The 27359-nt window shown below is 43.5% G+C and overlaps 1 protein-coding gene across 7 annotated transcripts in view; it reads right to left on the reverse strand.

Annotated features, from left to right (window-relative positions):
- Positions 1-2000: 2000 nt before the first annotated feature.
- HTT (huntingtin) overlaps positions 2001-27359 on the reverse strand; it is a 212571-nt gene continuing 187212 nt past the window's right edge. For 5 of the 7 annotated variants that reach the window (XM_005304086.5, XM_065598286.1, XM_005304085.5 and 2 more), the window contains 6 exons: positions 17721-17835; positions 13995-14208; positions 13695-13800; positions 12134-12296; positions 9740-9900; positions 2001-7338 (listed from right to left, as the gene is read on the reverse strand). In XM_005304086.5, coding sequence (XP_005304143.1) covers positions 7125-7338; positions 9740-9900; positions 12134-12296; positions 13695-13800; positions 13995-14208; positions 17721-17835 — 973 coding nt within the window. In that variant the 3' untranslated portion in view covers positions 2001-7124. Of the gene's footprint in view, positions 7339-9739; positions 9901-12133; positions 12297-13694; positions 13801-13994; positions 14209-17720; positions 17836-25486; positions 26670-27359 lie in introns of those variants that run through there. The other 2 variants (XR_010601950.1, XM_065598287.1) reach the window with 2 other exon arrangements.

Genomic DNA, 27359 nt, shown 5'->3' on the forward strand with positions numbered 1-27359 from the left:
TAAAAAAAGAACTAGATAAATTCATGGAGGATAGGTCCATCTGATTAGCGAGGATGGGCAGGAATGGTGTCCCTAACCTCGGTTTGCCAGAAGCTGGGAATGAGAAACAGGGAATGGATCACTTGATTACCTGTTCTGTTCATTCCCTCTGGGGGACCTGCCATTGGCCACTGTCGGAAGACAGGATACTGGGCTAGATGGACCTTTGGTCTAACCCAGTATGGCAGTTTTTATATTCTTAAACAAGAAACAGACTGAATATTGGACTGTGAGACGAAAGCCCCAGAAAGTACATCATGAGGTAACAAAATTTTTTGCACCCTTGCATCTTGGCAAAATTCCCAGATTACATTTTCCAATTCGAAGGATGTGAAACCAGTATCTGGTGTGAGATTTATTACCTTACCATACTTGGAGGTACATATGAAGGAAAAGAAAGATCTTCTGTAGCTCAAGGCAAAATTATGTCCAACATGGAAGAGCTGCAGCATATGGTTAAAACTCACATATAGCTCTTTTATGTTCCCCCCTCTTGCAACATATTAACAGCTGGAAACTCTCCACATCTTGAAATTGGTATGTAAAACTAATAGTGTAGATCTACCAGTGATTTAAGAGTACAGGCATACCAGTTTAAGACAAGATTTGTTAGGGCCCCTCCATGTAATCAAAAGGATAGCTGTGTAGGGCTCCCATTAACAGATGTAATAGGAAAAGTATATTGGCAATTTGTTTGGGCAGCATGTTAATAGTGCAAGAGGCCATGAAGGCCCAGTGTAAAGATATGGCTGAAATGCTCATATCTAAACTATCTAGAACACAAACAATTTAAGGGAGAGAAAAGAGAATGGGTGCAAGTTGGGCAGTTATGATAATTTGGGTTATTGTCAGTTCTTACAAGGATAACATTTCATCCCCCACTACTAGCTTATCTGATATTGAACCTTTTAAAGACTAAACTCCTCTGTCATTCTTTCATGGCTGAAAGAAGAGGAAGGGAAGTAAAGGAGACAATCACTCAAAGGGTTCTTCAATAATTAAAAAAAATGTAACTAAAAAAACCCCTCAAGTAACAGTCCTACCACAGTATGGTTCTGGATTTTAATTCTATATTCTTTTTGTTTTATGTCGGTCTATCAAACATGGCAGTAATGACATATCATTTGCTACTATTCCTGACAGAGAACTTAAACACGTAAAAATATTTTGGATGTGAATGAACCCAGCACTTGCCTTGTGTACTGAGCTGCTACTATAAGCTTCTTCCAAAATTTCCAGAAAACATTGAGTATCACATAGTTAATCAAAACAAGATGTCTTAACAGCAAAGTACTGCAAGAGATCATTGCTATTGTGCGGTAGGACTCTCCAGATTTTTCTTTAAAAGTTAACCCAACAGAATGTCTAACAGCTGTGAAAGCACACTTAAGCTAAATCTTTCCTCCTCCTGTGTAATGTAATCCATCATGTAGGGCTCCAGTAGATAAAAACATCCTCATTTACAAATGCAGTTGTACACTTTTAAACTTTGTGTTTGGCTAGATTTTCTTTTGTTCTCCTCCAAAAGCTTTTGGGTTTGTTTTTACATGGGTACACACAAGAAAAGTAATCTGAATGAATTTTTAAAGTAGATTAGTTAAACTGCTGAATTCCATCTGAATTCTCAGAATGAGGTAAATTAGCACACTGGATTCAGCTGCACTGAGGCAAGTTTGTAGTGTAGACCTGCGCTGAGTGTCCCTGTGTAGGCAAGCCCTTATCCTTTAAGTTCTGGAAAGCATGTCTAGCAGAAAGAGTAAAAAAAATCTTCACTGTGTTCTTCCTTATTTAACATGTAAATAGTACTAGAGCTTACATGCAGCAGTGTAGAGCTCAAATGTTTTCACATTTTCTCAACACCCCCTACATTTGGATCAGTGTAGAGAGCATAAACGCACATTTTTATTGCAGCCCATTAAAGTGTATTCAGAACTTATGTTTTAAATAAACAGAAAATCACATACAGCAACAATGTGTAATTTATTTTCTCTAATTTTAATGTGCAATATTTTCAGCAAACGTCTTTAAATTTAAACATACATCTAAAATTATATTCCTTCCTTTTACTCTAAATACAGCTACTGTTGGTGTTGGGGCTCCAAGCCTTGCCCATCATAGCCCTCAAACCATATGAGACAACATCATAGGACTGTATGGTATGCCGATTACCTTATCCTTCCTTTGTCAGCCTGGTCTAATTTGACATTATGTGTAGACAAAGACTGATGTGAATGATGACAAGTCCACACACAACATGCATGTGACAAAGCGGTACACGCATCCCTAAACTGTGTTTCCACAGCATTCATGTCCAGCTAACTTTAATAACTTGACATACCATAGAAGCTCTCCGGGTAGGAATGTTAGTAGTTTTTTTGAAGTTATTTAATGGATACTTTAAGGTAACAGGCACAAACATTTCCATCTGAATTCTCAAAATGAGGTAAATTAGCACACTGGACTTCAGCACCCTTTCCAGATTCTTTGGTGCAGTGTTTATCCTAACAGTAGGTAGGCATCTCAGATTCTCAGTTTTACTACAGATAACTTTTTATTTAGAATAAGGGAATTACTTAAATACTTTCTTTGCTGTTTTATAACCTTAAAAATTGCCTTCTTTTTACTGTTACATACTGGTGCCAGTTTAAAAATATATCCTTGGTTATTCTCAGTTGGTTCCTGGTTTTAGTGCATAGTATTCTTGGGGTCTTTATAAGAAAACAAAACCTTATTTAACACAGTAACTCAGTTGCCCCCACAAAGAACCAATGTGTAAAACCCTGAATGACTAACCATCTCTTTAGACTGCTTATTGCTATATTTATTGCTCATTACACCTGAATGTTTCTTGCATTCAGGAGGCATGATACATGGATAGTGTTTAGTCATGACAGCTCTGAAATACCATATGAAGACTTAGAGTCTGCCCTTGAAGACTGCTCTTGGAGGAGTGCCTTTGCAGTGTTTTTGACACAACCTCCTTGTTTGCTATACAAAGCCAACTGTAATTTAAAAGAGAATGACATGATGAAATGTTCTTAAAATAGAATTAAGAAATACTAGATTGGAATTCACTTTTAACCTGAAGGTTGACCATTCTTTTTCAAGTTTTACTGAAAGCTGCTCATTAGGTATTCACAGTTTTAATCAATGTTCACGTCAATTAGTGAGTCTCAGATTTTATCCTTTCAGGCTGAGAAGGGATTTTCTGCAATGGGAAGTAATATAATGTAGAATTCATGAGTACCGGGTGTTTGTATTTATTTTTTTGAGTGAGGGAGACATCCCAAAAGTGGGCACAAAGGACTAAAAAGAAGGAACTTTAATAAAACCTCAATTGACAGTCTTCAATTGCAAATAGAAATTATTTGCATTAATTCAACTTGTTTTAGTATCAAGTATAAGGTATTTCAAATGTCTCCTCTGTTGAAAGGAATAAAATAAAACTTCACTGAAAAGGAAGGAAGTTACTTTAGCCAAACTTTACTGGTCAAGTGATATCTGCCTGATACTTGCCTCTGAATTTTTAAAAAGTAAGAGTCTCAAAAGAGGCAGCACTTTATGAAAAAAAGCAGGTTCTCTAGGTTAAACCTCATTCAGATTTCAATAAGTTATCAATTTGCTTGTTCACAGATGTGTTTTCTTAACTATGCTACAAACTATTTCAATACCCTCTAAATGAAAAATTTGATTTATCAATTCACATTATATGTATATAGACTACGTTAAATATTGCTTATTTTAGTTATTTGGGACACCGGATATACATCTAACTATTTATATCTCGGGTCTCAGTGAAAATCTCAGTTTAAATTTCCAAAACCAATTTGATGTCAAGCATGGATCTGTTTTTATGCTACTGGTAGCATATTAAAAAGGGAAACAGCTAATCTTGATCAAATATAAAAAAATCATAAACTGGAGTAACAGATGGTAATTTAAAAAAAATCTAACCTTAAGATTTTTTTTAAATAGACACAGAAAACATGACCATGTGATATTCTGTTCTGCTGTAAGAGGCAGAAATTAAACCATAAAGCACAATATAACTATTGATGGGTGTGACCAGTATTGTGTAGATATTAGTTATTATTTTTACAAATACAAAAATGATAATTTTCATCTCAAAAGAAACAAAGGACAAAAATGTACATCAAAGGAAAGAAATGTTAAATTTTAGCCTTATAAATGTGTAATTACAAACTATGGAGAATAACAAGCTATGTCCCCTTCAAGACATTCATACATCTGAAAATGAATGTGTATTTGTATTCAGTTAATTATTCTGGGGAAGAAAAATCTAGAGACATTGAAGATCTACAGACAGCAAACCTGTTTTCTATGTATGACAAATTTTCATGGAGATAAGACCAACACACACAACTATTCTGATTATCCTTGAATTTATCTGAAGTAAGACCTGGCTGCATCGCTTTTGGGTGATGGTCTGAAGTGGGAAACCTGAACATCCTATCAAATGCCAACAATAGTACTGACAAGAGGGAATTTATCACATGTTGAATAGAAATCCATTTCTGTCACATGTTGACTCCTTAGCTTAATATGCTCTTTTTATTGGCTGGAAAGTTTCTATGGCAAGTCTCAGCTGATTTGTTTGGAAAACTTCAGAAGTTGGGATGGCCAGCTGCCATCATCTGGAGGCATACTGACCAATCATGCGGTGGTTATTATGAGGTTAAAAATATGTAAGATTTATCTGTTCGTGAAACAGAAAGTATAGTGATCTATGGTTAAGATGTGACTACCAAATGCTTCAAAAATATATTAAAATCTATTTTAAATTTTGGAAAATAGCTTATAAAAATATCTTCACTTACAATATATCATACAAAAACTGACTGGTTTGTGGGTTTATAGTAGAAAACTATTATGGGGGGTTACAAAAAGGACTAGTGATCTATATTACCCTTAATTGCAATCTGAGGGCATTATAGCTCACTTCCCTGGCAAGTGGTCTCTTATCAGAACTGTAAAATTTCCAGTTTAACCAAAACCTTTAATAATATCTATTTTTTTAAACCCTTTCTGAACTTCAGTTTCTTTTTAAAAAAGTCACCACAGTGCTGTGGCCCAAGAAAGAAGCAGCCGCCAACTCAGAGGGCAGAAATAACTCTCTAGATAATAAACTCTGTCGAACAGCTAGATAATGCCAAGTCTACAGTTATTTCTGCTGCCCATATCATCAGTTTCGTACCTATCATAAGAGGAAGTGACATCATTGGGGAATTCCTTTATAATCAAGTTATGGGCAAAAGCAACCATTTTTGGTCTAAGAATTGGAATTAGTTTAAATCCATGGGTTTAATAAATACAAATATACACATTTGTATACAGTAAATGTAGTCACATGTGTATAATTACATATACATTATATACACAAATACATACAGTATATGCTCCTCTTGATAACACTATTTAGATATTCTGAGTGTTACCAACAGGTGTTAATGAGAAAATGTAATGAGGTTAAATATAGCAATGTAGCTCAGAACCAAGGCATTGCTTTTCTATATTGAAGAATTATATCAGATACAGTTATCAGAAAAATACTGCCCTAGATTTCCCCACATGCAACCAACTAAAATCAAAGGCTTGCATGAGGCGTAAGCAGAATCTGGCCCTGTGTAGAGTTGGAGAATTTTGGAATTTGTGGATGCTTATGCTGTGTTTGTGTATAAACATAATGTTGTAGACAACTAATAAAAGTGGCTGTATAATCTAACACTTTAGCCAGCCCCAAAGTAGACCACATTAGAATTCTGATTCTTAACTGTCAGCATAAATTTGCTTAGAGTAAAGTGAGTGGTTTATATCCAAATGACTCCATGGTTTCCATTAGTATCAATGAAAAAGCCAGATACTTATTGGCTACTGGGAACTTGCATCATTTTTCTCTCTCTAAAAAACAAAAACAACAACAACAAAACCAAAAACAAACAAAAAACCCAACGCCTCTGTAGCAGGTGAGAATAGCTAAGTATACAAAGTGCTAATCCAGGATATCTAGTCCCCCCTCCTTTACATCTCAAAATAAAGAAACTCAAACCAAGCTACAGTCAAATGGATCACAGAAATGCCTTCTTAACATAGCATCAACACAATCTAGCCTATATATTCCAGTTTTTAAAGTGTTAACCTACCAAAATGTGAAATATAGAACATAAAATGTAACCTGTACATTAAGATGGATTTTAAAAATGAACATGAACTTGAGCACACGATGAGAAAATGAGGACAATACAGATGTCAAGACAGTCAGTAGAGTGGCTTTTTGTTCATTTCAAATTACAGCACATCTCATGCACCACACATTTTACAATTTTACATACTTTACATGATATAGAAATATTTAAGTTAAAATTTCTTTTACTGATATATTGTACTCAAATTTTAAATCCTGAGAAGAAAAAAAGAAAAGTGTGGTTATGTATGTGCACTACATGTCCCATGCCACCAACACATACACCACAGTCAATTAAAAAGTCCAGAGAGAGAAGAATTGCATGCTGGAAGTGTTACTCCTGAAAACTGGTTTCTCATTTCCTTGTTTGGGAGAGACATTAGGAAACAATTTCTGATCTATACTACCTCACAGTGTGTGTGTATATATATATATGTATATAAACTATAAGATTTGTAATGACTGCAAACTTGCACTGAGAGAGTATTTCTGTCAGAGTTTCGATACCAGATGCAACACGGTGACTTAAGTTGAACATCAGGAAGGAGAGTAACACCTGGCTTTCCTGCATAAAGTATTTGCCCATATATTTTAGTTAGTAATTCAGCCTCAAGTTAGTCCCAAACATTACATAAAACATATACATATTTCCATTTAGCACAGCTACCCACTGCTAATAAGAATGTTCCTATTACACCTTTCATGTGATTCTCTGTGGTGCAGAGTGCTTCTCCATGCAAACAAGCATGAAGTATAAAACTGACAGATGCAGATTCATTGCAGAAGCAAATCCCAGCTGCTTTCTGCATCTTTATATTTCTCTAAACATTCATACCAGATTCCAAATCAAGCCACCGAGTTTCATTAACCAACATCACGATGTTCAGCATGCTGTGATCTTGTGAACATTTTGCAAGCAAGTTAGTAGGCGATGATATGGGCTTCCTGGCGATGCCACCATCTCAAACACAGACTGGAAGGCCCTTCGATCTAGTTCCTCATCTATCTGGTGTCTGTAAAAGTCTATGGCCACCAAACAGAAGAGGTTAATGTCCACTTGCTCCGATTTTCCCATTCTGCTGATAATATGTGGAAGACTGAGAAAGTAGTTAAGGGTATAATAATGAGGTAAGAGACAAACTTTAAAGTTTTACACAAAAATATCACTGACTTAAAAAGCATTCCCAGATAAATTAAGTATTTTTGCTTTACTACTGTGTAACTGTCAATGCAAGATATCTGCAGGTAGCAATTAAACTGCCATTGCAGAAGCTTTATTTCTTAGTTATATTTCTCTGAATAACTATGCAACTTCCCCATTATTGTTAGCTTAAAATGAGTTGGTAGGAATACTTTCCACTTGTTAGATTATAGATTAGGAGAAACAAACCCTCATCAGCAACACAGTTCTGCACTGCTTAAAGATAAACAGAACTGCCAATGCACAGAGCCACAAAAATAATCATCAAGGAAATGTAAAACATAATGGAGACATTTCCATTTTTAGACTGTTTATCAAATGTCATATTCAGGGCTGGTTTTCCTGAGCAGCAGTTCTTTTTAAGGTGAGAAGATTTTTTTTTTTTTTTTAATTACACATTCATTGGGCAATGCCACTGCATCCTTCAATTCATTGTTCCAACTATTTTGGGGAATGTTATCCTATTGCCAGTTTAAAATTATTGTGATTTGCTGCCTTGCAGAGGAATGTTTGTCAAATACAATTTTTTGGGGAGAGGTAGGGGAAAGACAGAGCTGCAAGGAGGGGAAAGAATGTAGATGAGGACGTTCTTTCGAGAGTGTTTTACCCTAGAGCAGGGGGTGGGCAAACTCTGGCCAGCTGCACGGCCGCCCGGTGCTCCTCCTCAGTCCTCCGCCCCCGTTCCCCATGCTCCTGCCACAAGCACTGCCTGCCTGCTCCCCTGCCCCCGCAGTGCAGTGCAGCCCCTCCCCCCCTGCAGGGGGGTGCACCAGTGCTGAGCTGCCCGAGTGCCCGCCCTGGGGCCCCCTGTTGTTGGGGGGCCCCGTGCCAGGGCATCCTGTGCTCACTTGTAAATCTGCCCCTGAGCCGCACTGCCCGGCTGGAGCCAGCCATGCCGCTGTGCTGCCGGCACGGCAAGCTGAGGCTGTGGGGGAGGGAGGACAGCAGGGGAGGGGCCAGGGCCGGCCGGGAGCTCAGGGGCCAGACAGGATGGCTCCAAGGCCTGTAGTTTGCCCACCTCTGCCCTAGAGCTTGGCACAATGCTTATGACTGATTTTTAAAAGGAAAATCATAAAAAGCCACCTTGAAAATATCTGGTAAAAAGTTCTAAACGTTATAGGATCGTTAATCATTTGTTCCCTGCAATAAATCACTTCTCAATGTCTCTCAATTCTTTACATTAAAAGCTTACACCACTAAAAGAAAGATTTTCCATAGTAATGTAGGGGTTGAGATGCAAGACTCCCCTTAAAATATATGTAAGCGATATGGCTGAACCTGACACACTGCTAAAAATTCACCCTTGTCTGATATTTAAATAATTGACAGTTTACATCTGATAGTAAAGTTATAAACCATTATGGTACCAGTGTTGAACTATTACAGCTTGTACCAACTGGCATCCACTCTTGGCAATTCAAACAACTGAGCTGTAGATTAAGCCCAGAAGGGACCACCATGACCATCTAGTCCAGTGGTTCCCAAACTGGGGTTTGCGAAATGTTACAGGAGCCCCTAGACTGCCAGCTAGGCAGATCAAAGCAAGCATATCTATCACACCGAAGAGATTCAAACTTCAAGGCTCCTTATAAGAAATGGAAAGGGAAGTGGATATTTTTTGCTGTTTTTAAAATTAAATAGGCAGCGAGTATTGTTTTTAAAATTATGAAGAACAAGTTTACGCTTTGTTGTAACGTGAGTTGTTTGCCTGGACTGCTCAAGACATGAATGATTGTGTAGGAAGAACGCTTTGAGCTGGCTTCTTAAATACAAGCTATGAAAGTGAGATCTTGGAAGAGTGTTGCCGTTTTCATAATGTAATAAAAATACTGTAATGATAAATAATTAATAACAGTGTGTAATAAGCATGTCATAAAAACAAATTTTATATTTCCAAGATCACTGCGTTTATAATTTATACTCAGGTAAAGGAGAAAATCCCTGGAAATATTCATTTTTAGGAGGAGGTTCGCGAGACTTGACATTTTTGGGGAAAGGGGTTCACAGAGGTTAAAGTTTGGGAACCACTGATCTAGTCTGATCTCTGCATAATACAGGTAATACATTTTAAGCCAGTAATTGTATATTAGCTACTGAATAGACACGGAGAATGAACTATGTCATCACTTTTGGAAGTGGCCCCACTTGGTGAAATTTGATGCCCTGGCAGGGCATTGTGGAGAAGTACTGCTGCCCATGGTGTACTTGTTAGATATATGAAGGGAGGATTTCAGTTTCCAGTGTTATCAATCCACTTTACAGAAGTGCTAAACCCACATAAAAACGGTTTAGGATACATTGCTGAAACCCACTGAGTGGTGGAAGCACTGACAAAAAAACAGGAAAGACTCCACATTGCCATTGCAACAGGCGTTCTCTGTGTGAAGTTGGAGAGAGAGAGCATCACCCAATCACGGACCATTGGTGACTGTCCAGTGGTATGTAGTGTCTGAAAAACCTGCAAAAATTATAATAAATATTTCATGTGGGAAAAGACGTTAGAACACTAATGGCCAGACATAAAACATACTGCAAACATGTAAGCCTAGATGAGTGTCCTGCTACTCCAAACTCTATAGGCATTTTACCCACTAAGATGGGTGATTCAAGCAAGCATAAGAATATTTATTAAATCTTTATGATATTAGATATGGCAGTCAGATTTTAGTAGACAGGCTGTCAGTCAAAAATGTTCATTACGTACATGAGATTGCTTACAAAATTCCATTTGGGTACATTGTGACAGATAGCTGTATCTAAATATAATTAAAATAGCACATTAAACATCTGAGCCTTCAATTGTGTGTGATTAATTTCTACTTCAGATGTTGGGAAAACAGATCCCAAGAGATTATGCCAAACAGAGTATCCAGACTAGTGTTACAACTGAGAGGGCTATTCTTCCCAACCCGTCTCAAATGATCTGAGACACTTCAGGGTGCCCCACCCAGTTATACGTAGATTCATAACTGTCTACTTTCTGTTCACTGATTTGGTAAGTGCCAGTTTAGTCATGTACTCTGTACTATGACCATGGATTTTGCCCTCTTTGGAATGTCATAGTACATCTAAACTTTTAAATGGGATCTAGAACAAGACTTGCATACAAACTACAGTAACTCCTCACTTAACTTTGTAGTTATGTTCCTGAAAAATGTGACTTTAAACGAAACAATGTTAAGTGAATCCAATTTCCCTATAAGAATTAATGTAAATGGGGTGTGTGTGGGGTGTGTATTAGCTTCCAGGGAAAAAAAATTTTGCCAGACAAAAGGCATTATATACATTTTAAACAAGCAATTTAATACAGGTATAAGTTTTAAACCATTTTAAAGAAACAATTTAATATTACAATCATCATTGCTGAGTATGAAGCAATGGGGGGTGCCCCCACCTTACCCCACACAGGCACAGCCCACTGGCACTGCAGACAATGAGGCAGGCAAGGAGGAGGAAGGTGCTGTAGGCTAGGAGAAGCACGTTGCGCAGCAGCAGCTGCAGCTTCCCCTACTGTGCAAGCACCGGGGCGGGGGACTCAACCCTCAGCCCCCCCACTCCACCCCTTTCCCCAAACTCCCACCCTTAATCCGCCTGTTCTCCCCCCACATCTCCTCCCCCTTTACTCCGAGCGTGCGTCCTAGCTCCTGCCTCCTGAGCACAGGCTCCCCCCTCCCTCCCGTCTCCTGCCCACTGCAATCAGCTGGTTTGCGGCATTCAGGAGGCAGGGGAGGGAGGGGGAGCCTGCGCGCCGAGTCCTCGTTCCTCCCCCCTCCCTCCTGATGCCGCAAACCAGCTGATTGCCACGGGCAGGAGGCGGTGGGAGCAGAGGGAAGGGGGGGGCTACGTAGGGGAGCTGATAGGGGGCTGCCAGCTGTGAACAAAGCAAGCAGCCAAACGACTTTATAGCGGCGCATAGCACAACTTTAAACGAGCACGTTCTGTAATGGAGCAGGGATGTAAGATCGAAAGGACGTTAAGTGAGAGGACGTTAAGTGGGGAGTTACTGTAATTTTCTACCCTAAATTGACAAATTAGGTAAAGTTGATTCTCTATCATGAACAGGCCTCTTTCCCTCACTCCTCAACAGGGTATAACATGAATAAGAGTGTATAAACCTTTTCTTTGATTTCCTGGCTCTTAAAATAAAATTTCCCCTGCTTTCTGTTAGGAATTCAGTATTGTAGGAATGTAGTCTTCTCTGAATTTTAGTATTTCAGAATTACAGGTTTTATTTATTTCAACTTGTGCAAGTAAATGTGAGAAAACAAAACATGTTCAGGTCTATCTTTGGAATTTCTAATTTCGCTCTTCAGTGTAATAGCACAAGCATGTAGTTTGTTTACTAAAACAAAGCCACATGCAGGTTTATTTTTCTAGTCACTTTTATGAAGCTCTGCACCAGAATTATATGTATTGTGTCAAGAAATTCAGCATGAACGGCATTAAAAAAAAAATCAGAAAAAATTTGCCCTTTTCACATATTCAGGTCAATGTCACAAATGGAATTTTCAAATGTCAGTAATGGATATCTTCAGAAGTGAAAAGGTTTAAAATAATTTTTGCCAGATTATATTCTTGACATAATACCAGTAATAGTACATTTGCCAGGAGTCCTAGTTACTGACTTCAAAGAGTGAACAGCCTTGCACCAAAAGTATATTTATGAAAAATCAATTTAAAAAATACACTACCTTATAAACTACTGTGGCCATGAATTGTGGGTATGGCTGCTGGTTGGATAAAAATTCTCCAATAACTTTGTTCATTACATCCTGTGGAGGGAAAAAGTCATCTAGGAACTGAGGGAGGATCCGTGCCACTACTCTAGCTTCAAAAGGAAATCCTTTCCGGATCCTAAAACAAAGAAGAGAATGAATATATTTGACCATTTTAATTCAGTAGAACATTCATGCTGATTTAGTCCCTAGGAAATTTTCCCCACTGTTTTTCTAGAGTCAAGAGGAATAGAAAGGAATTCTTTTCTTTTATATGTAGATAGACCCGCGGGCTCTTCAGCATTGAGATCTAACACCGACCCAACTGACAATCCAGTTCTTCAACAGCTGTATGACATTTAACTTTTGACTGCTAATGGGTTTATTTTTTTAAATGATAGGCTGGGACTAAGTGAAGCTCTAGAAAAAAAAAAACCAAGAACAAACTAACTCTACACCCGAGTGTACCACACTATGTCTGAGATGCATGCTAAAAAGATGGTGTGTCTGTGCATTTGGGGGAATGCATTAGCATTGTTGGCAATCTGAGAAAGAAAATTCACAAGTAAATTTTTTTCATTTTCATCCATACCATCTCTGCTGATTGAACAAAAAGGAAATAGCAAGAAGAATGTTATGTTAGGGATGGAGAGAAACAGAGCTAGATGGCAAGGAAATGAAGGTCATTTTCTTTAAGGATACTTTTAATGAGGAACCAACAACTGGAGTCTCTTCTGGTCAAAGGCTGCATCTGTTGATGCTTGCAGATCAAGCTCATGGTGTCTTGGGAAAAGCAGATATGAACTACCACACCACTGATTTCCTCTGCAAAGATATGCTCTCTCTGCTTCATGAGGGTTGAGCTTGTGGAGTGCTCCATAATGCCTTTCAGGACTGACTTATGAAATCTTAAAAGGCGGTATTTTCTAAAGCATTTAGCATTGTTGTAACTGTACCCACTGAAGTCAGAGGTATAACTCCCATTGAAGTTAATGGGAACAGTTAAATATTGCTGAATGTTTTTTATAAAAGAAAAGTATACTTTTTAATAGTTCTTGCAGTTCACATACTCATAACCCTCAAAATGGGCATTCCAACCCTTCGGTGATTACTTTATGCAGCCAGAGTCAAAACTACGATTTTCATCATGACTGCAGAAATGAAATTTTTCTGACTACATTATAAGTGTCAATAAATAGGATTATAGTATTGTTAATGCTTACTTTGTTATGATCATTGAAATATTTTACACAAGTAATCACCGTATGTGCTGAGGCATGTATTTTAGGTAAGCAGAGGTATTTGTTTTGTATAACGTTTAATGTTTCCTATTTACATTCTTGTACGTCTGTATTGGACCCAACCGCTGTAATGATATTGCTGTGTACATTATTGGTAAAGTATTTTTAATCAACAGCACAGTAACTATCAGCAATGACATTTTAAAATCATGAACAGAATAGTGACCAACAAATTGAGCCAATGCCAAAATGTGAGGCTTTTATTCCAGTTTATGCTGCAAGTTTTGTTTTCTTACCTATCAAAAAGAACAGACACCCGTTCCATAGCTACAATAACAGACTCGCTGTCTGGAGCTGTGGGATTTGCATCTGTTGCACGACTTGGGCTGATTTTCTCTTTTCCTAAGCAGAAAAAAAGATATCTTGTAATAAGTTCACTATGGGAATACAGGTATAACTGAAAAAAATTTATTTCTGTCAGTAAGCTGTAAACATGTTTAATTTTCTGGAAAGTGCTCTAGAGGAGCTAGGTATTAGTCTACTAAAAAGATGTACTTAAAACACAGAGCATAAATAATTGACTAATAAATCCACACCTGTATACATGCAAGTCAGCATTAACCCCAAGGCTGCCATTGCTCTGTGGGGGCTGTGTATGTTCACTCTGTCAACACTTAGTTTAACTAAAGATTCACTATCCAGTCTAGAAAGTTGCTCTGAAAGAAGGAGTCGTTCTAATCCTCTGAGGACGCAATGGTAAATAATGGATGGAGTTGATTCATCACTTCCAGACACCATTACGCCACAGACCTGAAATAAGCAAGAAAGAAATCTAAGAAACAATTGATTGTATTTAACTAAACTCCGATACCAATATATCAGAAAACTGCTAAAGTACAATTGTAACAAGGAGAACTGATTTAATCTCCTCAATCAAATCCCTTCGGGGGGGGGAGGGGGAGGGGGAAGAGAGGGTACTCATCATACTGTAACTTGAGTTCTTTGAGATGTTTTCTTCCTATGGGTGCTCCACTATAGGATGCGTGGCTACCCTTGACTGGAGAATGCAAAGCAGTATTCGAGGGTCCATGCCTGCACAGAGCAACACCCTGTGCCTACAAATGAAGGCACAAAAGATGGCCTGGACCCACCACCACTCAGTTCCTTCTTGACTGTGAAGCAGAGCCACCACAGACAAGAAAAAGGAAGCGGGAAACAGAGGACCCAGAGGGACAAAACATCTTGAAGGACTCAAGTTACTGAAGGTAAGTAACCTCTCCTCCTTCTTTGAGTATATGTCCCTATGGATGCTCTGCTGTGGGAGGCGGGTGCTGAGGAGGCAAGTCCAAGAAGACTGCAACACCATCCCTGGAGCGTATGTAGGCAGATCTCTTGGAGACATGAGGCTTTGGCTAAAACATTGGTAGGTGGATCTCTTGATTAATTTTATTCCAAAGAGACCTTAGGGAAGAAATGAGGATGGGGATACAGTGTAACCTTATCTCTACAGAAAGTAGTAAATGACAGGTCTGCCATACAAGCACTGAGTGAAATTATGGCTATAAGGAACAAAGTCCTGAGGGAGAGGTGGAGGAAAGAACATGTATGTAGGTTCAAAGGAGGGTTTCCTCAGCACAGGATCCAGGAAAGTAGATGCCCTCGTCCAAGATGTAAAATTGTTTCTTAGAGGGAGGAGCAGATGGTATTGTAAAAAGGGGGTGGTCTCTTTTTGGAGATCTAGATCTCCTCCTCTGAAAGTCCAAAGGTCTGAGAAAAGTTTGCTGAGAATTGTACTGACACTGTATAGAGAGCACTGTGATGTTTGGGACTAAACTGTTTCTCTGTTGCAGGAATGTAAATTCCCAGAGACCTTAAATTTGACCTCAAGTCCCTCAGGGTGTGGAGGGAGAAGTCTGTAAACACTGAAGAGCTTGGTCCTTCAAAGGGAAGGTCTTCAAGCATATTCTGCACTTCTCTTGGGAGGCCAGAAGACTAGAGCTAGGATGCTCTCTGCATATCTAAAGCCATAGCTAAGGCTCTAGAAGCCATGTCTACAGCATCTAAGGCAGCTTGGAAAGAGGTTTTAGCTATTAACTGACCTTCCAAAATGATGGCCTGAAATTGTTCCCTCTGGTCCTGTGGCAGATGTTCAATAAAATGTGTGAACTTGGAATGTGTGTTAAAATCATTATTTGCCACCCGGGCTTGGTAGTTTGCCACTTGAAATTGGAGAGCTACTGCGGACTAGCTTTTTCAACCCAGGAGATCTAAACATTTGGACTCATCATAAGGAGAAGATCTGGAGCAGATTTGTCATTTTCTTTCGTTAGCTGCGTTCACCACCAGGGAATTGGGAGTGGGGTGGGAAAACAAGTGTTCCACTCGTTTGGTTATTATACTGTACCTTTTTATCTGTCCACTTAGCAGGTGGGCTGGATATTGGCAGACGTTCGCTAGATTGTGCAAGCAGATGATAACAGAGCCTCACCGACTGGGAGTGCAATTTTGCCCTGAGGAGTGATATTTAGAATGTGCATCAAGGAGCACTGAGACTCCTGAACCTCCTCTACTGGGATCTGGGGGAATTCTGCCAGGTATTTAATGAGGCCTTGGAAGGCTGGAAAGTAGTCAGCAAAAAAGGGTGTTGGGGGCATTACCACCTAATTGGTGGAGGAAGAGAACTTAATTGATGGGGTGAGTTTCCCCTCCATCTGTGGGTCCTGCTTTTCTTCAGTGCGTCCCAGGGCCAAAGGGGCATAAGGTACCGAAGGATGATCCTGCAGTACGGAAGGTAGGTCAGATGCTGCCTGTGAGTGATGCAGTGCCAATGGATATTGGGATCTCTTTTTGGCTGGTCCCTATAAAATTGTTCACCAAGCTGACCCCAGGGATTCCAGTGAGCCCACTAAGGGGGTGGAGAGAGGAAGGTTTTCCCCAAGGATATTCATAACCCCTGGATGTACGGAATCTGGGGAGGTCCAGAAGATCCTCCTCAGAAAGGCAGCTCAGTGGGGTGTGATGGTATGGTGCCAAAAAAAGAGCCTATACTGAGACCTTGGATTCTGAAGAAGTGTCACCCCTGGGCTGAAATGGGGAGCATCAGATAAAGGTGCTGGTACCAGAGGCCTGACTGGAGTTCAATCCAGGATGATTGCGGTTGTAGGTGACTGAGCAGTACCAGGGAAGGGGTTTTCATAGAAGTCCATAACAGAGGGGACTCCACTTCCTCTGGTATGAAAAGGGTCTCCAAGAGAGAAATCTGAAGGGTGCTGGAGGGCTATGGTATCCTGAAGTCTGAGTTGGTAGAGGAGAATGGTCAGTCCAGTGATGGTGAGCGTGGTACTAGAGAGGCTTGTAGAGGAACTTCTCTGACCTCAGAACTCCAGTGCAGAGAAGACGATAGTACCAGAGCATGAGTAGGAGCCTGTGTACCGAGAGGTAGATGGCTCCCTGTGCTCTGTTAGAAGAATTCTCCACATGCTGCTTCTTATATGGTACTGACAGCTCAGTACTGGAATTGTATGGGAACCTCAACCATTCCCCTTGAGAGATGTGAGGTCTCAGAGGGATTTATGGGTGACCTACCCCTCTTCCTTATTTCCCTAGCAGGGGAAAAAGTCTTCTATTTCTAAGCAGTCCTAGCCTCTGAAGGTGTGGCTGGAGCTGGGGCTAGTGAGTATTCCATTAGAAGGAGCTTCAGCCTAACCTACCTGTCTTTCTGCAACCTGCCTCTAAATCCCATACAGACCATGCACTTTGATGGGACATGGGTGTCTCCCAGGCAGCAAAGGTAGCTCAAATGCCTGTCAACTACAAGGAAAAGACCTTTGGGCAGGGTTTAATCCCCAGGGTCTTCGGCGTAACTCATAGGACAAAGAAAAAGGTGTGTGGGGGGGGAGGGGGCAAGCTCCTTCTACACCCATCTGTGTTAAAACTAAAAAGAGAAATAAAATAACTAAACAAATGAAAGACAAATTTAGAATAAGTCACTATATTAAGAAAGGCAGGAAGCTAAGAATCAGCGGATACACAATTGCTGTGTATCAAGTCACGGGCAGCTGAGAAGGAACTGAGCGGCAGTGGGTAAGTATCTTATACAACCTCAACTGGAGGCACAAAGTGCTGCTCTGAGCAAGTGTGGGCCCTCAGGGAGCACACACAAACCCTAGGGTGGATCATCCATACAGATATATATGCAAAGAAGAAAACATTTTTTTCATAAATCTTATCAATAATAATCCACGTAAAAGTTTTTTTAAAAATCTGCACTGCTTCAAGACTGCACCAATCTTCTGTAATCTGAAGCATTGTGCAAAACATACCTGTATAATTCCTGCAGAGAATTCCGGCCCTACATCAAGTGGGTAATTCTCTATCAAGTAGAATGCCGCAGCACACATCACTAAAATATGCTGTTGGTTATGGACATGTACACAGCTGTAAATAAGCAAGAAAGCAAATGGTTATAGATCAGTAAAGAAGTAGTTATTTACTGTAAACTGTGGTTCTTTGAGATGTGATGCGGACGTGTATTCCATGTAGGTGTGCACGTGCCCAGCATGTCAGACCTGAAAATTTTGCCTACAGTATCCATAGAGGGGTGACACTTGCACCCTGTGGCCATAGCTACTCCCTGGCTATACAAAGTAGTGCCACCTCAACCCGCCTCAGTTCCTTTGCACTGAACATCCAGAAACTAGACTCTAATGCAGAAAAGACAACGGGTGGGTTGTGGAATAAACATCTGCATCACATCTCAAAGAACCAGTTGCAGTAAGTAACCATTTCTTTTTCTCGAGTAGATGCAGCTGTGTATTCCACTTAGGTGACCCACAAGCAGTACCCCCCACCCCCACCCGGAGAGGTGCTCAGAGTCTATTTAAACAAGGACTTCAGGACTGCGTTCCCAAAGTTGGTATCTGCTCTGGATGCTGTGGTTATGGCATACTGGTTCATAAATGTATGTAGTGATGACCATTTAGCAGCCCTGCAAATATCCAATATTGAGACGTCACTTAAGAATGCTATTGACATACCTTGCACTCTTGTAGAATGAGCTTGCACCCATAAAGGGTGTGTAGCTGAAGCTGTTTTATATGCAGTCTTGATAGAGAAAATTATCCACTTAGAAATTATCTGTGAGGAGACTGCTTCTCCCTTCATACAGTCTGCATATGACACAGACAAGGCAAAGACCAAAAGAGTTTAGCCCTGTCCAGAGAAAAGGTCAGACATTGTCCGATGTTCAATGCATGAAGACACTGCTCCTCTGGAACTGAATGCAGCTTAGGTGGAAAAAAAACAACAACAAGCAAATATGCCTCCTGGTTTTAATGAAACCGAGAGACCACTTTAGACACAAATTTCAGGTGCGGCTGCAATGTCACTTTGTCTTTGCAGAACTGCGTGTAAGGAGGCTCTGCCATCAAAGCCTGCAGCTCTCACACTCTCCTCGCAGATGTTACCGCCACAAGGAAAAAAGGTTTTTTTGACATAAAAGATGAAAAGGGCAGTATGCAAGAGGGTCAAATGGAGGTCCCAAGAAAGCAGCAAAGACCGTGATAAGGTCCAAGAAGGAAACTGGTTTCCGCACTGCTGGATGGAGATGAAGGATTCCTTTCAAGAATCTCGCCACTGTGGAATTGGAAAACACCAATCTTCTATGAGTGGGTGGATGAAAGGAGGAGACTGCCACTAGATGCACTGTCAGCGAGCTAAGCATAAGGCCCGACCACTGAAGCTAAAGCAAATACTCCAAGATGTCCTGGATACTAACCAGCATTGGGTGAACTCCACAGGCCAACGATCACAATGAAAAACGCTTTCACTTTGCTGAATAGGCTATCCTGATAGGCTTTCTACTACTGAGGAGGACCTGTTGAATAGCCCTTTCTTCTCATTCAACCTTAGAGCAGCCATGTCATGAGATGCAGCGAGCTGAGACCAGGATAAAGAATGCAACCGATGCAACCGTGATTCTGCATGAGCAGGTCAGGATGGAGAGGAAGGAATATGGGAGGCTAAACTGACAGCACAAAAAGGTCAGAAAAGCAGCCCTGCCTCTGCCATGCCAGGGTAATGAGGATGAGCTTGGTCTGATCCACTTTCAGCTGGAGGATGACCTGTAGAACAACTGCGATCGGAGGAAAAGCATACAGGAGAGCCGACTGACAGCTGAGGTGGAAGGCATTGGTCAGGGAGCCTGTACTGAGGCCCCCTTGAGAGCAGAACATCTGGCATTTTCTGTTGTTCCTTGTATCAAGCAGGTTGATCACCAGGATGTCCCACTCTGCAAAAACGACTCACAGAACACTGAGCTTCAGAGACCACTCATGGCTCAAGGAAAAATTCCTGCTGAGATGATCCGTGAGAGGAATCTGGATCCTGGGCAAGTGATTAATCATTGGAGTGATATTCTCGTCAATGCAGAACTGCCACAACCTGACTGCCTCTTGGCAGAGCACTCTGGAGTGTGCTCCCCCTTGCCTGTTCACATAATACATCATAGTGATATTGTCAGCATGTGAACTATCGAACCCTTGATGTGGTCTAGGAAAGTGAAAAAGGCATTGTAGATGGCCCAAAGCTCCAGGACACTGATAGGCAGTGGAACTTCCTGCTCTGACCACAGGCCCTCAACGACACCAGATGCATTATGTAACCTGTCGGTGACAATGGTCCTGGATGGTAAGGGCTTGGCATACATTTCCATGAAACATCCACCACTGCAAGGAATCCAGGATCAACGAAGGGAGACAGACCAACCTGTCCGGGGATGAAGGGTTGGGTTGTAAACCATCCTGAGCCACATTTGCAGAGGGCAGAGGCACAATCTTGAGAACTGAATCACCAGTGCATGTGGACATGTTGCCTAAGAGCGTCAGGCACATGCACATTGTCATGGAAAGTTAAGACTGCAGACCGAAGCAGAGGCAGCAAATTGTCTGCAAACAGTTGATCAGCAGGAACTCTCTCAAACTCGTATTAGGGCCTCTATGAACTCGATTGTCTGAGTAGGGATCAATGTTGACTTTTCTATGTTTGGCATGAGATCCAGCCAGTCGAGTAAGCGCAGAGTGATGCACACGTGAGAAGGGACGTCTTCCCTGGATTTGCCCCTGAGTAGCCAGTTGTCCAGAAACAGGAAGGCATGGATTCCCTTCTTTTGGAGGTATGCCATCACCATGACCATACATTTGGTAAGAACGCTGGTGGCAAAAGACAGTCCGAAGAGAAGGAGTGTGCACTGAAAATGGTGGTTTGTCATAACGAACCAGAAAAATCTTCTGTAGCTCAGAAGAATCGCCACATGGAAATAAGCACCGTGAAGAATGCAACCATGAAGGTCCAGAGCAGCAAACCAGTCAGAATCAGCGTGGGGAGGATAGTTGATAGGGTGACCTCCGGAACCTCATGTATCTTATACATTTGTTGAGGTTGCGAATAGGTCTTACCCCTCCCTTGGGTTTGGGAACCAGGAAGTACCTGGAATAGAAGTCTTGACCCCAGGGTTCTTGAGGAATTTCCTCCACCACTCCCAATGCAAATAAAGAATGGACCTGCTCAAGGAGCAATATCTCATGAGAGGGGTCCCTGAAGAGGGACGGGGAGGGAGGGTGGGTGGGCTGGAGGAATGGAGAGGAAATGGATTGCATAGCTTTATCTGACAGTGCTTAGGACCCAGCTGTCAGTTGCAATTAAGCCCCAAACATCCAAAAGAGTGCCAGCCTGTCCCTGAATGGAGATGAGTTGACAATACAAGGTCTCTACCTCCCTACTTGGTATCAGGGAACAATTAGAGATAGCCACACTATCCCACACCTTGTGTCGGGCCATGCTCTTCCTGGAGCAGTCCAAAATCGGTCTTACGGGACCTTTTCCTCAGTGCTCTCGATGGGGAACAGCTCTTCTGTCTCTTCAGAGAGGTGCCTGCTCCAGAGCATGGAGTGGTAACACTTTTGGACCCTGAGGGTGACCTTGGCTCCAACGAGGGCCTTGGTGCAGAAGCTGGCTGCATGGCCTGTTTGAGCAAGTGCTATTTCAATCGAAGGTCCCTAGACCCTTGAGTCTGTTTCGTGAACAATCTAGTGATAAATCACCGCTCCTTGACGTGGACCTCAACCAAGCACAGCACGCCCAGCGTGTGGGAATCGTTGTTAGGGATCACTCCCCCCCTTGAATGGGGCCCCAGGATTGGGGGAAATACCCACGGGTTCCAAAAGGGCCATTGCATCGGCACAGGTCCCCAGTGACCACTAGGCGAAGCATTCAATGGCACGCCTGTGCCCGGATCCGCAGTGGACAAGAGTAGTACGACCCAACCTCTGACTCCGACAACTAGGAGTGTCTATCTGGTGACCACGGAGGAGTGGTTCCCACCGGTGCTGGAGAGCAGTGCCAAAATGGGGAAGCCTGTGTCGGAGCCAGCATGGTCAGTTTTCCCTTAGACAGTACTGGAGGACTGAGTACAGAACGGTAACTGGTGGCCACCAGCTCTCTCCTGCCCGCCGGCTCCAATACCACTGGCTCTCACACTGTTGATGACACCAGTACCACAGCAATAGCAGGTGCCTGGTGGCAGTGAGTGAAGCCGGCATGGATGACATCGCAATAGCACTGGTACTGCACTGTCCCTCCAGTGCTGACTGTTCATCTGGTACTTGACTCAATGGCGCATGTATAAGGGCCAGAGTCAATGACGCTGACTGCTGCGCTGCTGAAGCAGAGCAGTGGCCTGGCTTAGGTCACACCCTGCTCAGGTCTCCACGTGCCTGGCCTTAGGTGTCAGGCAACATCTCTTCTCGGCTGGCTGCTTCTTATGTCTCTTCCTCAGCACTGGGGATGGCGAACGGTGCTGGGACTCCTTCATGGTTGGCGGAGCGCACTGATGCCGAGGTGCTTGATACTGTACTGAGTCCGACTGCTCAACTCAAAGGAAGGTCTCGGTGCCACCTCCAGAACCAGGAACTTCAACCTGACCTCCCAGTGTTTCTTTGGCCTGGTCTACACTAGGAGGCTATGTCGAATTTAGCAATGTTAATTCCAATTAACCCTGCACCCGTCCACACAACGAAGCTATTTATTTCGACATATAGGTCTCTTTAAATCGATTTTTGTACTCCTCCCCAACGAGGGGAGTAGCGCTAAATTCGACATGGCCATGTCAAATGAGGGTTAGTGTGGACGGAATTCGATGTTAATCACACAGTGCACCACTCTGTTGACGCTCTGGACAGCAGTCCGAGCTCGGATGCTCTGACCAGCCACACAGGAAAAGCCCCAGGAAAATTTGAATTCCTTTTCCTGTCTGGCCAGTTTGAATCTCATTTCCTATTTGGACATCGTGGCGAGCTCAGCAGCACTGGCAACGATGCAGAGCTCTCCAGCAGAGGTGACCATGCAATCGCAGAATAGAAAGAGGGCCCCAACATGGACTGATCGGGAAGTCTTGAATCTGATCGCTGTGTGGGGCGATGAGTCCGTGCTTTCGGAGCTGCGATAGAAAAGACGGAATGCGAAGATCTACGAGAAGATCTCAAAAGCCATGATGGAGAGAGGATACAGCCGGGATGCAACGCAGTGCCGCGTGAAAATCAAGGAGCTGAGACAAGCGTACCAGAAGACCAAAGAGTCAAACGGAGGCTCCGGATCCCAGCCCCAGACATGCTGTTTCTACGAGGCACTGCATTCCATTCTAGGTGCAGTTGCCACCACTACCCCACCACTGTCCGTGGACTCTGACGATGGGGTATTGTCAACAGCCGCTTCCTCGGAGCTGTTCGCGGACGGGGAAGATGAGGAGGACGAGGCAGTCGACAGCGCTTTCAACGCTGTTTTCCCCGACAGCCAAGATCTCTTCATCACCCTCATGGAGATCCCCTACCAACCCTCCCAAGGCGGTAACCCGGACTGTGAATCAGGAGAAGGATCAGTAGGTAAGTGTTTTAAACATTTATTTTGAATAGAATAGGCATGGTATATTAGCAATGGGTTTTTAATCATTAGTTTGCTCTAGGCGCTTAACTTTTTAGTCCTTGCCAGTGCAGCTACTGGAAAAGTCTGTTAACATGTCTGGGGATAGAGTAGAAATCCTCCTGGGACATCTCCACGAAGCTCTCCTGGAGGTAATGTGAAAGCCTTTGCATCAGGTTTCTGGGGAGAGCGGCCTTATTGCCTCCTCCATGGTAGGAAGCTTTTCCGCGCCAGGCTAGCAGCAGGTACTCAGGTATCATTGCCTGGCAAAGCATGGCTGCATACGGCCCTGGTGTTTGCTGGCATTCACGGAGCATGCGGTCTTTCTCTATCTCCGTAATCCTCATCAGAGTGATATCACTCATGCTGACCTGCTTTGAATTAGAGGAATTTTAGTATGGGGACTGATTGCCTGTTCCTTTAAATAACTGTAACCGGCGGTTTACAGCCACGCGGTGGGGGCGGGGAGGCGAACTGTTCCTGCTGAGCGGTTCGCCGGCAGCGTGCAGGGATCTTTCCCGGGGACAGCCGCGACGGGGGTGGGACAGGGGCAGAGTTCATGCTGGCCGGATCACCGGCAGCAGGAACTGGCCAACGCTAGGCGCATTGCTTGGAACGTGAAAGGAGGGCACTGCTGTAAATTAAGCTTTAAGCAGCCAAAAGTCTACGGCTTACCATGGCCGCCTGCTAGCAGAATTCTGTTGTCCGGCCCCGCTTGTGTGATCTGTACAGCAAGACCCCAGGCACTCAATGTGAAGACAGAAAATTCGACCTTGTACTGAGTGCACATGTGATCGGTACTGTGCATGGTCTTGTTCACAGAGAAAGACTATATTCATTGTTTGCAAAAATGTATCTTTTTGAGGAATTCACTCCCTTTTTCCCATCCCACAGCTGCAAGTGTCTCCCGAGCTACCCTGACATCCCCCTCCCAGAGGCTGGCGCAGATCAGGCGGCGAAAGAAAGGACACGGGACGAGATGTTCTCAGAACTTATGGTCTGTTCCTGAGCCGAGGCGGCACAGCAGACCCAGTGGAGGGAGAACATGTCGCAATACCAGCGATCACACAATGAACGGGAGGACAGGTGGCGGCAGGAAGACCAGCAGGCGACTCAAACGCTGCTTGGACTAATGAGGGAGCAAACGGACACACTCCGGCGCCTTGTAGAAGTTCTGCAGGACCAGAGGCAGGAGGACAGAGCCCCGCTGCATTCTATCGCTAACCGTCCTCCCCGGCCACAAAGTCCCATGCCCCCCACCCAAAGTCCCAAGAAGGAGGGGCGGCAGGGGCCGTGAAAACAGTCACTCCACCCCTGCAGAATGCTCAAATTGCAGAAGGCTCTTATTCCCAAAGATTTGATACGTCCTTTCCTTCCCTCCAAATGCACCTCACCCAAGCCTCCGTCCCAGTTTCATCCCCTGTCTAGTTCTTAATAAAACATATGTTTCTGTTAATTACTGTTTCTGTCACGCTCTTTTAGAGGACGGTGTGTTTGAAGGGGGGAAGGGGGCTGGTAATTGGAGAGGACAGTCACCTTTACCAGGGTGCAGACACGGGGGCAGGTTCAGCAGAAGGTCACACACACATTGCAGTCAATAGGCACACTGGTCAGTCTGGGAGGTGGTTTTCATGTTCTGTGTGGGGGGGGGCTATGTGAGTTTGTGGCGGGGGAGGGCGGTTACAGATCTTAGCCAGCGGTCCTTAGCCTGGATGACAGAGCCACGCAGCAGGGGATCTGTAACCGCCCTCCCCCTGCCACAAACTCACAAAGCCCCCCCCACAGAGTCCCGAAAAGGAGGGGTGGCAGGCTCCGTTGAAACAACCAGTCCACCACTGCGGACTGCTCTAGGAGCAGGAGCCTGTCATTCCTCGAGTTTAGAAGCGTCCTTTCCATCACTACTCCCACTCCCCACCACAGTCTGCATCCCAGTTTCAACCCTTTACCGCGAAATCCTTAATAAAGAAAACGGTGTTAATGAACCAAGTTTCATTTATTTTATTTTTAAAGGTGTGTTGGAAGGGGGGGGGAAGGGGGTTGGTAACTGGAGAGGATAGTCAACATTAACTGGGTAAAGAAACGGGGGCAGGTTCAGCTTCTGTTTGAAAAAACGTAATAGTCACAGGTTACCCTGGTCACTCTGGAACCTAGCTTTCAAAGCTTCCCAAATGCACAGCATGTCCCGCTGGGCTCTTCTAATCGCCTGGGTGTCTGGTTGGGCGTAATCAGCAGCCAGGCGATTTGCCTCAACCTCCCACCCCGCCATAAACATCTCCCCCTTGCTCTCACAGAGACTGTGGAGCACACAGCAAGCTGCAATAACAATGGGGATATTGGTTTCGCTGAGATCAGAGCGAGTCAGTAAGCTTCTCCATCTCCCCTTCAGATGTCCAAAAGCACACTCCACCACCATTCTGCACTTGCTCAGCCAGTAGTTGAAGAGTTCTTTTTCACTGTCCAGGGCGCCTGTATAGGGCTTCATGAGCCAGGGCATTAGCGGGTAGGCTGGGTCCCCGAGGATCACTATAGGCATCTCCACATCCCCAACAGTTATTTTGTGGTCCGGGAAGTAAATACCTTCCTGCAGCCGTCTAAACAGACCAGAGTTCCTGAAAACGCGAGCGTCATGAACGTTGCCCAGCCATCCGACGTTGATGTTGGTAAAACGTCCCCTATGGTCCACCAGTGCTTGCAGCACCATTGAAAAGTAGCCCTTTCGGTTAATGTACTGGCTGCCATGGTGGTCCGGTTCCAGGATAGGGATGTGAGTTCCATCTATAGCGCCACTGCAGTCTGGGAATCCCATCGCAGCGAAGCCATCTATGATCACCTGCACGTTTCCCAGGGTCACTATCTTTGAGAGCAGTAGCTCAACAATTGCGTTGGCTACTTGCATCACAGCAACCCCCACGGTAGATTTTCCCACTCCAAATTGATTTGCGACTGACCGGTAGCTGTCTGGCGTTGCGAGCTTCCAGAGGGCTATGGCCACTCGCTTCTGGACAGTCAGGGCTGCTCGCATCCGGGTGTCCTTGCGCTTCAGGGCAGGGGACAGCAACACTCAAAGTTCCAGGAAAGTTCTCTTACGCATCCGAAAGTTTGTGATTCATCCCAGACCTGCAGCACTATGCGGTCCCACCAGTCCGTGCTTGTTTCCCGGGCCCAGAATCATGACCCATTGCCACCATGATGTCCACAGCGCGGGGTCCCATGGTTTGTGAGAGGTCTGTGCCCTTCTCAGACTTAATGTCCTCACTGTGCTGCCGTAGCCTCCTTGCCCGATTTCTCAGCATCTGCCTCTGAAAAAGGTGGACGATAAGGCGCGAGGTTTTGACAACGGCCATAACTGCAGCGATGATCGACCCAGAATTCCAATGGGCAGCAGGGACTGCGGGATAGCTGCCCACAGTGCATCGCTTCCAATGTTGACGCTTGCCCCGTTAGTGTGGACTCACAAAGTCGAATTACTGTCCTTAATGTGGATAAATACGTTCGACTTTGTAATATCGGTTCCACAAATTCGCTTTAAGTAAAATCGAACTGCTCTCGTAGTGTAGACATACCCTTTGTATGGGGCTTAAAATCCCTTCAAATCTGGCATTGGTCCCAGACGTGAGCCTCACCCAAGCACTTCAAGGTCACTCAGGGACATAGTCGTGTTGCAAGAGGCACAAAGCTTGAAGCCCGGTGATTGAGGTATGCCTAGATGAAACTCTGCTAACTAACCAAGATACACAAACTATACCAACTGACTAAAAACTATGCCAACTATATACAACAATCAGAGGAAACAAAGATCACTGAGAATGCTTGTCAAAGCAAGAGGAACAGTTCCAGCAACCATCACAGGCAGTAAGAAGGAACTGAGGGGGCACAGAGTCAGCTGGGCCCTTTATACCAGTGCTATGAGCACCCCAGAGGATGCTCAAGCCACCCTGATGGGTACCACGAGGGAAACTTTTCTGGCAATTGTGCTCAGAGCCAGCACA

This window comes from Chrysemys picta, chromosome 5, assembly GCF_011386835.1.
Source record: "Chrysemys picta bellii isolate R12L10 chromosome 5, ASM1138683v2, whole genome shotgun sequence".
Taxonomy (NCBI): Eukaryota; Metazoa; Chordata; order Testudines; family Emydidae; genus Chrysemys; species Chrysemys picta.